Source organism: Phalaenopsis equestris, unplaced genomic scaffold (genome assembly GCF_001263595.1).
Source record: "Phalaenopsis equestris unplaced genomic scaffold, ASM126359v1 Scaffold000511, whole genome shotgun sequence".
NCBI classification, from domain to species: domain Eukaryota; kingdom Viridiplantae; phylum Streptophyta; class Magnoliopsida; order Asparagales; family Orchidaceae; genus Phalaenopsis; species Phalaenopsis equestris.
Genome location: NW_018164951.1, coordinates 2,087,789 through 2,100,530, shown reverse-complemented (window position 1 = coordinate 2,100,530; position 12,742 = coordinate 2,087,789). Strand labels below are relative to the sequence as shown.

General features: G+C 34.4%; 1 protein-coding gene across 2 annotated transcripts; it reads right to left on the bottom strand.

Annotated features, from left to right (window-relative positions):
- Positions 1–2,833: 2,833 nt before the first annotated feature.
- Positions 2,834–12,420, bottom strand: LOC110028360 (dnaJ protein ERDJ3A). 2 transcript variants are annotated; one of them, XM_020730181.1, is made up of 7 exons: positions 12,222–12,419; positions 8,216–8,271; positions 8,044–8,117; positions 5,210–5,736; positions 4,312–4,650; positions 3,377–3,721; positions 2,834–3,272 (listed from the first exon to the last, which is right to left on the bottom strand). In XM_020730181.1, the coding sequence occupies exons 1-7, from the start codon at positions 12,309–12,311 to the stop codon at positions 2,985–2,987; spliced, it is 1,719 nt and encodes a 572-aa protein (XP_020585840.1). In that variant the 5' UTR covers positions 12,312–12,419; the 3' UTR covers positions 2,834–2,984. The 2 variants fall into 2 exon arrangements, with proteins under 2 accessions (XP_020585840.1, XP_020585841.1); XM_020730182.1 differs by having other exon boundaries at positions 3,161–3,272; positions 3,354–3,721; positions 12,222–12,420.
- Between the last annotated feature and the right edge of the window lie 322 nt (positions 12,421–12,742).

Sequence of the window (12,742 nt, the reverse complement as noted above, 5' to 3'; positions counted from 1 at the left end):
ACTCGAATTATATATAATGGCTGAAACTGACACAACCTAATGAGCCTAAAACATGATATTTTAAGTTTAATTTTAATTTTTATATCTCATTGAAGAAATTTTATTAACATGCAAATTAAACAACCAACACGCCCATCAACTAAAGAAACCTCAAGATCCACCTATGAAGTTATTTCTTTTCTATCTAAAATTTAAAAATTTTAAATCTCCCATCAGTTAATTCGAGAAGGGCCACAACAATCAAAATTCAGGCTACAATAACTGATAAAAACTGATAAATATATTATAAATTTATTATTCAATAAAAAAAGTTCATAAAATTCAGCCAAGCTTAGAATTCTAATTAATTTACGGGAAAGTACACAAGCAAATACATGCAACACAAATTTAGGATCTGTTTGAAGCAGTTGCGGCTTATTGAATAATTTGCTGATAAATTGATTAAAAATAATCTGCTGATAAACTAGGTGTCGTGGCTATTACAAATTTTTATTTTCTTTGGAAAAGTCAGCCCGCTGTCAGAAAGTTAAATAGGAGTAAATTTAGGTGCGGTGTGAAAACGTTGTTTTCAGCGTTTTGAAAATGCATAAGTTGTCCAACACAATTTACCGAAACAAATCAGGTGCGTTTTAAAACCCCACCACACGAAATAAACTGTCCCAAACGAACCCTAAATCACATTAAAATAAGTTTAATAATTATTACATCATTTAATTCAAACTATGATTCGACCCTAATTTATCATTTGAAGCTCGACTCTTCTCTGTTGACGAGATTTTATGTATGGTCATGTTTTCCAAATCTTGCATATAACTCTACCAGTCCTTCAAAATTAAAAAAATAAAAAAATTGTGTCACTGAACGATACAATAAAATTGATCAAAACTTATACGTGCCAGAAAATTTATGTCGGTAGAGTAATAAATTATCGTCTTAGTGTTGCACGAGAATTCATCACACACAGATAACATAAGAAAATTAAGTAGGAATAGACACTTCGATTTTTTACGTGAAAAACCCTTGAAAGAGGAAAAAACCACGGGGTCTAGCCCGGTTGAAATAATCTACTATGAATGATGTGTACACATGTTCAAACTTCTCCTAAATAGGGGAAGATGGAATTATAAAGTTGTCTAACTATAATCTGGTTGCAAATCTTGGTGACAGGAGGTTGCAAGGGTCATTGTTGATTGTTGTAGAGGTAGTAGTTCATTTATGAGTATTATAGATGGTTGCTCCAGAAGCGTTGATTGACCAAATAAACCATAGTAAGCAGTTACAACAGCTGCGGACCACATAGACCGTAACGGCGAGTATGAATAACATCCGTAGACCGTGGGGCTGAAGTTGGGAGCTACTCGAGCTGTGAACCACATAAGTCGTAGGGGTGAATATGAATGATATCTGTAGGCCGCGAGGGTCGGAGTTAGCAGCAGCATGAGCCAATGACCACGTAGGTCGTTTGGGAGAGTATGAATGACAACCGTAAACTGCGAGGCCAAAGTCGGGAGCTGCAAGAGTTGTGAACCAGATGAGCCATAGGGACGAGTATGAATGACGTTCGTAGGTCGCAAAGGCTGGAGTCGGGAGTTGCATGAGCTATGAACCACATAAGTCGTAGAAGCGAGTATGAATGTCGTCTGTATGTCGTAGGGGCCGAAGTCGGGAGATACACGAGTTGTGAACCAGGTAAACCATAAAGGCAAGTATGAATGACGTTCGTAGGTCGCGAAAGCTGGAGTTGGGAGCTGCATGAGCTGTGAACCACGTAGGTCATTGGGGCTAGTATGAATGACGTCTGTAGGCCGTGGAGGCCGGAGTCGAGAGTTGCACAAGCTGTGAACCAGATAGGTCATAAGGGCGAGCATAAATGACGTTCGTAGGTCGTGAAGGCTGGAGTCGGGAGCTGGAGTCGGAAGCTGCAAGAGTTGTGAACCACGTATGTTATTGTTGACACATGGACCTTAGTGATGAGCTCATTTTCCATGATAATGATTAATATTGTTTGGTTGGTGGTGATCGACGAAGATTGTCAGTGATCGATGGTGATGGTCGACAGTGGCTGACGACGTGACGGGTGTCGACGACGGCCAACGTGGTCGATGGCAATCGGCGGTGGTCAACAACAGTCGGGATGACGTTGGACTTCAGCTCATTCTCAGAGCTTCCAGTTCTCTCTGAAGCTTCAAGTTTCTCCCCTCACGTGAGAGGTGAGACTTTATTTATAGTATTCTGAGTGTCATTAATACATAAAATATGAATCATTTTTATTGGACGGTTCGAAAAAGTTCCTCCAATCAAACGTCGTTTAATGAACATTTGAGTGCCTTAACAATGTCGAAATTGCGCAATCTTAAACTTGTTGTATTCCTCTTATCGAGACGCTTGATTCTACTATAAATTTATCAGATTCGACAACTATTTGACCTTCCAAATGTGTCCGAAAATCTTTCAAGAATGGTTTAATGACTTGATCTGGGCTTGATTTGACTCGAATTGAAAGGCCTTTGATATTATTAGGTCCATCTCATCAAACCGGTCAGTATGACTAAGATTGCTGAAATCGGAACTCTGGATAAGTTTTTATCAAAATTTAGACATTCCTTACTTAAAATATTATCTCAAGATCTGTTTCATGTCTTGAGATTCGTGTGGATAACAAAGATTTGTTAATGACATATCAAAAAAAATTTCTAAAATCACCTAAAAACAAGCTTTACTTCTCATTAACTCCGAAGAATCCTTTAAATAAAACACAAATCATGCAGGATAAGTCATAGCATATATACAACTAAGTTGGTTAAAATAAAATAAAAGCCGCACAATAACAGAGTTCAAATCAACTATAAAACTACCTTTTAATTATCCCCAAAATATCTATATATCTTTACATCAACCTCATCATTTTTCTACGTATATCATATATGGGACCGGTGAGAAGAGACTAAAAAGAAAATAAACAGCATTTATACATTAAAGCCACTTTATCTGAAAGTAGGATTTTGATGAACCATAGAGAAAACAACATCCCCATTAAGAACAGAACTGACAAATTTCTCAGCTTCTTCCATCGTCAATTCACCAGCATATGCTGCAAATTTTCCTTTCCTGGGTTTGTAAGACAGTATAAACGCATCCAAGGACTTGAATCCTGATCTGTCAAAGGAGCTCAATATTTGTGCCTGCTTTTTGGCATCCAGAAGCGAGTAAGAAATGAAATCCCCATGGCCCATGCCTTGGTTCTGTTTCCTCACAAGTGTCTTCCGAGACAACTGAATGAATACGTATTAAAAAAAAGAAAAAAAAAACAAGTAAGCAAATACTGAATTTCTAGGAAAGTGTGTACAGTGTACATTGTCAAAAGTTGGATGCTCACAGTTGACAGAATATTATCCAATTTCTCCTTTGCTTTTTGAGACCGGAAGATGCCGATAATACAGACGGGGGTGGCGTCGCCGCATAAAGTGTCCATATTCGAAGCTGTGAGGAGAGGAGTGTTCTTCGCTTGGGATTTGGTCTTCTTTGACTGGCTCGAAACTATGATATTTTTCTTTTCAAAGCTTTCGAGCAGGGATTTGAGCTCATTGATGCCAGATTGCAAGTCTTTTACGGCAATCCCTTCTTTTAAAACATAGGCGTCTCCATTACTCAGCCTACCGACCAAGGCTGGAAGAGCTTTAATTTCAAACTTGTTCAAAAATGGGTGCAAAAGATCATGAACCTACAGATAAGTTTCTGACCGTAAGATTAATAGAATTTACATATACACCATAATCTTATGTAATTACATGTATTTACGTATCTAACACCACCTACACTTTCATATTTTCATGCATGGCACTCAAATGTTTAATATCACATAAAAAATATCACTTGTACCTATTTTTTAAAAAAGAAATACACCATTTCATGAATAATTTTATGACACCAAAGTGTTACAAATATAAAGCACAGGTGTTAGATGTATAAATACATAAGAATTGTGTCGTAAGTATGTTAAAAAATATAACCATGAATAAAAAAATGGTTAGCACTCTCTAAAAAGCAACACAATGAATTCAAAGTTGATAGATTGTAAAAGGTTTCACAATCATCATTGAAAAAATTATTAAGAGCTGCTATTAGAAAAATGAAATTTTGAAAAATATTGTAGGTATTATAAATATATTTTTTTTCTTTTTGAAAAAGCTATAAATCAATTTTTTTATAGCCACCATGCTCTAGTATATCTAGATGTAAAGATTATCAATAAAGTTGTAGCCAAAAAAAATAATGAGATCCTTCTAAAACATAAAACTGAAACAACTGTACCTCAGCATCGTAGAATGCAAAACGCTTACGATACATCCCACTAATCGCACGCCACATGACAGGCGTCTCTTTCTTCGTAGTCAGTAGCAGCACCTGTGGAAGGTTCTCATTGTTACCTGTAAACTCGAAACGGCTAAGATCTACCCTTTTTGAAATCCTTGGCAGGTGATCCTGGCAGAAACTTTTCAAACTTCTGGCATCAAACTCTCCGTTGTATTCTAACAAATAAGCCTTGCCATTGCTTCCATATCCATAAATGAAAAGCCGATCTGATCGGGCAGACGACACACCAAGTTCCCTACAAAGGGTCTGCTCAGTTTGGCAGTTTATCTTACCAGCCTGCAAAAGAGCGAAGTAGTTTTCTAATCATAGATGACAGGCATTATAAAAAAGGAAATTACATGCATACCCATAATTCTTATGTATTTAGATATCTACACCCAAAGTTTAATATTTATACTTAAAAATTTTGCTGTCATAAATCTGTGTATGAAAAGATATATTTCATTCTAGGGGCTGTTTGGCTGCAAGTAGATTTAATAAATCCATAAATCGCAATTCTGTTAAATCCACCCTACCCTTGAATTAGTAAACCCGGATTTAAACCAAATCGAAAGCAAAATTGGGCTACCAAATCCAAAAATTTCATAAATCAAACTCATGCATTTTACCGTTTGTCTGGATTTATCAAATCTGATGATAAATCTTATTAAAATACGCTACCAAACAGCCCCATAAAAAGATAGTAATTGTGATATTTTTTATGTGATGTTAAAGATTTGAGCTGCAAGCATGTAAACATGAAAGCTTAGGAGTTGGCTATGTAGTTACATCAGAATTGAAAGTTTGCCTTATAAAAATGGTTCTAGTCTGGACAAATTCCATCTCTGCAACATACCTTTAGTGCTCCATGTAAGGAATTTGCAACATTCGAAATTACAGATTCAAGTGTATTATAGCCCTTTGAGGAAGGTGTGTAGAACAATAAGAACCAAGTCATGCCTTGATCTCTAATTTTCTTATTGAACCATGTCAAATCGATGTCTTGCATGTTTACAGAAGAGGATTCCGAGTTTGATCTCGCGTTTGAGCTACTGAAACCACTATGATAATTTCCATTTTGGTTGCCACTTGTTCGAAAGAAGTTTGAAAAAATATCACCCATATCGAAGCCGAACGGACTGCCACCAGCACTAGAATCACCACCAAAAGAGAAGGAGAATGATCTCGCATTACCCTGACCACTTGTTGTCTGCCATCCGCCAGGGCCCGAGGTGAAGTACTCGCCACCAGGGCCGCCACTAGTGAAATAAGTGGAGCCTTGATGGTTTCCAAACTTTCGCTCGTCAAATCCACTATTACCTTGTGCGTCGCCATACAAATCATAGTTCTTCCTCTTATCCTCATCCGAGAGAATTTCATATGCTGGGACATGAAAAAGAATAAACTAAATGCTATTGATATTAAAAAACAAATCATTCATGAATATTAGGCAGCGACTGCACAAGGAGAACATTTCAACCAATTTTACTCATATCTTAATAGAATTATCATCAATATGATGCAGTGCCATAACAGCCTCACATTTTTCTTCAGAGATGACCAACAAAAAGATAATACCATTCTAATATATAACTAGAATTCTCGAAATGTACAAGGGCAAGGGAAAGATTCTAAGCTTGTGCTGAAAGGCTGCTTTTTAATGCTTGTAATAAAATAATAATAATAATAATAATTAATTAATTAAAAATTAAGCATTGATTAAGGAATTCATTTGGATTTATTAAATGTAAGCTTTCCTGTGCTGTCGTGCCTCAGCCTCAATCATAGCATACAAATGGAAGATCAAAAGGTTAATATAATAAAATCAATCATTTGCTCAGGTGTTATACTTTTAACAATAAAAATATTCATTTTCTCTCCTCAATTCTTGTATTTATTAGCCATTTTTGTAGTTTTGATGTTAACCAGGGATAAATTTAAATCCAAAGAATACATTCTATCCACAGTATAGGTTGCATGTTTGTATAACAGTACGAGGATCATGTAACTTAAAATGGCTGAATGTTTTTGTTCGTTCCAAACTCATGGTATTAGAGGATGCATGTTAAGGCAAAACAATGCATCCATGAGGCTTTAGTTTGACTTTAAGTCCTCAATCAGAGCAACTCATTTTAAGCCTATGTCACAAAATTCACATCCCCTACGATGGATACTATGCTTCAAGAAACCATGGCAACATAAAGGCGTGCATAACAAGAAAACACATAGTTCTTCAAAATTCAAGGTCCATGTGGCGCACGTTTATGTGTATGAAAGCACTCGCTATATTTTTGTTCTAACACAAATATCTATATGAAAGATTTAGAATAACTGATTCTGCCAATGAACCAAGTGTCCACAAGTTACTCGTGACTCACTTGTTTATAGCAAGTTTATAATCATATAACTAATCAAACAATCGTAACACTTATATAAATATTCAATTGTTAAATGAATCAACATGAACAGATTGTTTGCTCAATTTATTTATGATTATGAACTATCACTTAAAGTTAGTAAATAAACTCAGCTAAGGCTAAATCTAAAACTCAATTAAGCTTAGTAAAGGCATCCACCAAAAAAGCAGCGTGTTAACAAGATAAGGCTCATTTATTAAAGATGCTTAATTAAGGCCTCATTTGTTAAGCTTAGCAAACTTAGCTTGATAAGACTTGTTAATTTTTTTCCGAATGCGCTGCTCGTTTAATGCTTTTTAATCACACCAATAACAAGCTCAATCCGAGCTGAAACAAGCTCGAAACAGCTTTTGGTAGAAGCTTGAGCTTAAGCACAATCACAAAAGATTGAATCAAGTTCGAATCGACCTTAAACAAGCTTTTCATAACCAAGATTGAGCTCAAACAATCTTCTACTTGGCTCAGCTCAATTTATCTGAAAAGCAATAATGCAACTTCAGCTAAAATGCATAAGCAATAATGCAACCCTAAAAAGCAATAATGCAACTTTAGCTAATATGCATAAGCATACAATTCCCACCCGCTCTCTCCCTCAAAGTAGAACTTTTAACCAATTTGATCAAATAATACTTGTTTAATAACAAAGCATATAGAGGGCTCTTTGTGTACATTGATGACGAAAAAACATAAGGAGCTATAAATTACTCAGAACAAATGACTCAAAAATGATCAATGGGCAAGGAGCATGTACATAGAAGAGGAAAAAAAGGATTTTAAATCATCATGCATTCCTGTAAAACAAAGCATAAAAGCATATGCATTAAAAATATGTTGACTTTAGGAGTGCTAGATTATATAATGAATAAAGTAGATAAAAATTCTTTTTCTTAGCCACAAGATTAGACTCTACCCCCCTTTGCTGTCAAGAAGAAGGGAATGAATCGTTATTTTGACTTGTAAGAGAAATTACAAAATAATCAAGCCTTCATAAGCTTTCTTTTCTCCGTTACTTTTAAAATTACAATAGAATTTTCAAGAGAATACATGAAAGAGAGCTTCAATGATCTAAAAAATAGAAGAAATTATCTGAAAAACTATTTCGTGTCAACATCAGTTTCCGCATGGATTCTATAATGCAATGATCTATGCAATTGAGATAAATAAAGCTAATTACAAAAGATGAAATCAGAAGGGATTAATCTATGTGGAATCATACAAGTACCATTCACCTAGAGAAATATCGCTAATACTCCATAAAGAACAGAAAAGGTACCATTGTTTATCTCAGCAAACTTCTCCTGTGCACCCTTGTTTTTGTTTTTGTCAGGATGATACTTTAGAGAAAGCCTGCAGAAATCATTACAAGAGGATAGTTAAAATGTGTGTACAGTTTACTTGTACTAAGGATAATAGATCATCGATGCAAATATATCTATAGTCCATACTTGTGAAAAGCTTTCTGAATGTCACGTTGATTAGCACTCCTCTCAACCCCAAGAACCTAAAGAAGAACCCTGAATTAGTGGCAAACAATGATAACCAAAAAATTAGGGCTCAAAAGAGAAAATAATTAAAAGTGAAGGTTTAGTGAAATAATCATGAAATTTGGCTTGAGAAAGAATTCTCTAATAGAAGGATAATTATGAAACAAGAACTCTACAAATTTTTTGCAGACCAAATGGTTGCCACCTCTTAACTTTCAAAATAAATAACATTTTGACCTTAAATTAGTATGGAGATTCAGAAGGGAAAGAGAGTGCATTTCCTTCACATCTTCATAGTTAATTGGCAAAGCTTCGTTTGGCAATGCTGTGGTATGCTTTTCCTAACATACCCCCAGCCTCAGCACCACCCAAATTTTCCCCACGCTGTGCAGTAAATTGATTGAGATGATGGTTTTTCAACTACAGCGAAGACCCTATTATTAATGAAACATAAATCTCTACCGATCACTTGAACACCATAATTTTGTTCACCAGCTTAATCTCGTCTCTCCACCTCCACAGCCACTCCATATCTTACTTTCCAATCTGGTCTCTAGCACGGTTCGAGCAAACTCAACTCTATGCTATTTTGTGCATAAATTCCTCATCCATAGTCAAAATTACACAATTTTAGGAACATAAAATTCTTAATTGGATAGGTCCGGACCTTTGCATTCAGCACATTGATTGATTCCCACCTGAAGCACAATTTGCACACCATGAAAGGAATCTTTACAATTTTGGAATTATCTGTAATCGCATCTCAATAGTCTGAGCACAACTTCTTAATCTCCAATCAAAATTCTGTGAATTTAGGATCCTCTAAAACTCAAATTTGATCCTATCTGATTTTCATGCTTATCAGTTCAAATTGTTTTGATTTTGTAAGGTGCCGCTAAATTGCACCGTTTCAATTTTATAAATACAAGATAAAACCTAAGCTAATTTTCCTACCTAGCCCTCCACTCCCTAGACCTAGACAGCGTCCACCCATAAATGCCTTACCTAATCCAAGTAAATCCACGATTGCAAGTGATACACTCCCTTGACCTAGTCAGCCTCCTCCCATAAATGCCTTACCTAACCAAGTAAATCCAAATTTGCAAGTGATACCCACACCTAGCTCATCGAATCTCTGTGTGCGAGCGTGCGTGCATGCGTGTGTGAGATCTATTGCACAAAAATCACTCCATTTCTGTAAACAACTGGTCTAACTTTAAAATAGAGCAGTCACCTTCCTTACCTACAATCAGTATAATTTATACACTAAAAATTGTTAGATATTAGCAATAAATGCTGTATTGTACAGATAACTATAGTAAGGTTAGCAAAGTAAAATCACATGCTTATAGTTTCATAACACATGCCTCATCCTCACAGTAAATAATGGCAAAATCTCTAGAGAATGCCTATTTACCATCTCATATTTCATCAATTTGAGGGTGGCCAAGCCACAAATTTTCGGAGCTCACATATCTTCAATTGAAAATTATTACTCATTATTGATCAATTTACTAATAATGGTTTTCTTCTCTTTTTCATTGTCAATTTTTATTTTAAACAACTATTTTATTTTGGTTTTATTTATCAGAGAAATTGAGTTCAAGAACAACTATTTTCTTATATAATGTATTTAAATGTAGCTAATTATTTGCAATCAATATCTGATCATTATAATTTAATACTTCAAAGTGTTGGATGTATAAATGTCGTACCTGTTTTATCATTTTTTGGGTATTTGAAATAAAACTCCAGCATAGATAAATTTAATGTAAAAATTTTTCATGTTTTTATAATATTATTGTGCTTTTAGAGGTATCATGCAGGCATAGAATTTACTATATAAAATTATGGTGTGTTAGCTCTGAAAATTTAACAAGAAAATACAAAATGAAACAAAGATAAGCTGAGCCAAATTAAGACAAACATTTTGTTTTTTAATCAACTTTAAACAAGATTAAAACTGTATTATTTAGATTCAATTTAAACAAGACTAACTCGGCAGCTCAAAATTCAAATTGAAAAATAACTCAAACATTTGACTAATCTACTTATCAATGTAAGAAAAAAACAATTGATTTAACAAAGATATACCAATAGCTGAATTAAAAAAATAAAATTAAAGATAAAAAAAAAATTATGCTAACAAGTAAAAACAACAAATAGATCAATATGTATAAATGATGAGTCATTGGATAAAAACCGCCTTATACAAGTGAAGAAAACCAAAAAAAAATATGTTATCAAAGGTCACATGGGCTATTATTCGGGGAACTTTCAGTGATTAGAAGCATGCTCATTCAACAAAACATACATGTATTCAACCAATTAGAAAATATCTCCTTCATTGTACAATGGCATGATCTCAAGTATCATGAACACATCATATGCATTTGTCAGGTTTGTTTTTCAGTTCTGTTGGCATATTTAAAAATTTTCCTGAAGTTAACAAAATGTATACATAATTCTTTCAACACTTTAAAAAATCAATGAGCATTCATTCATAATACGAATCTCTACCCGGATGAATCAACGCATGTTGTCTTCGTCATCATTAAATTGTTCTCAGCTATTTGGGGCCGGCTATATGAACTCCATGCTCTACATTCTTGTTGAGCTCTACATGAGAGAAAAATTTATGAACAAGTACTTCTACCAAACTTCTAATCATGTTACTTAAGGTCCATCTTTTTTCTCCTAAAGCATTATCTTGTTAAATATATTAACTTATTTTATTGGTGCACCTTTCCACTCATGATTGCACATCAAAAAAAAATTTAATTTTTTTTTATCGACCACATTATCCTTAATTAGCGAAACACTTGCTTGGCTCTCAAATATAATTAATTCTCACTTTATTATTTCAGATTTTACTGCACATCTGTTTTAACACTCTAATCTATAATAGCCTGAATTTGGTAATCAATAAATTCTTTATTGTCTTACACTAAAAGTCTAAAACCAATTGCACAAACTAATCTAATTGCAATTTTATGAGTTTTAACTTTAAGTTCTAGTTGCAATTTTCTAAATTTTAACTTCAAGTTTCTAATAGATTCTTTATTTTTCTGACATCTCCATTTTAGCCACCAAATTTAATGGTGAAATGGGGTTCCAATGGTTGAAATTTCACTCTCATCAACATTCACATGCATGAGAATGTCATAGACTAATTTAGCACACATCATGACAAGAAAAGTTCAATGTTCCAAATGAACATTAAAGAGATTGAACTAAATGATCTCATGGAAAGGCTCGGATGACCAATTATAAAGTTATCCAGAGATTGGCCACAAACACCACTATCAAAAATCTGATTGAAGTTAGCCTCAGGTTAAAAAAGCATAAATAAATGACAATCATTAACTGCTGATATGACAATTTATGACTCACTGCGAGTTCCACTCCGCACAAATCAAAACTTGTTTTTTCAATTGTTTACTCATCCATTTTTCAAATTTTCACTGAAATATCAAAATTCATGCTAAAAACCCAACCCATACTTTTCGTTTTTATCAAATTCTCAATGGTTTGATCATGGCACGCGTAAATGCATCGGTTCGATAGTTCAAAAAATCACCTGGGTGCTTGATTGATAAACAGCAATGTTTCAGGTGCTCCGTATGTAATTATCCAAATATATATATATATATATATACTGACCAAGAAAAGTTTAGCAGCAAAAAGTGATAATATTTCAAGAAATCCTCCAAAATGAGAAGAACAATTAGGTCTTTAACTATCCTAATTTTAACAAAAAAAGAAAACCACACTTCCATCTAAATGAAACCTAGAGTAAATTCGTTGGTCTCAATCAATAAAGAACCAGGAGTACCAAAATTGCCACGCCGTGTGTAACAATCATCAATACCGCACCACTTTATGCTCTATTCTACCATCAAAAACAGTAAAAATCACCATTTAATTCAAATTAAAGAACGGAGCAAAAGTACCAAACAATCAGTACCTTATAGGGGTCTACGGTTTTCGCTTCTACAGAGAAGATGAACAAATAGGGCAGAACAAGAAGAACAAGCAACAAAACTGAGCGAATCATCGTCACCACTTGAAGACTGTGTTCGCACTCGCAGCTTCTCCGAATCCTTCTGACTGCAAACACTCAGCAAGATCGAAAATCCAAATCTCAGCATGTATTTACAGAATCGAGATTTGCCGGGATTTTTAAGATGCTTCGCGAAGGTACACGTGGCGTTTTAATGCGTTTCCAGCAATATAGACCAATGAGAATTCAGGAAGCTAATGCGCTGTCGTTACTGATTTATGGGCCGAAAAAAGAGTTTCCTTTTGTAAAGTAAATGGGCTAATAAAAACATTTTGCAAGTGACAATTTAAAGTAAATTAATTCTATATACTTTGGCTTTAAGAGTTATAATTTGTAAAGGGCTAGGATTGTTTTTTTTTTCAAGGGCCTTTAATTTTGGTATGAATTAGATTTACAATAAATAAAATTATTATATACTTAAACCT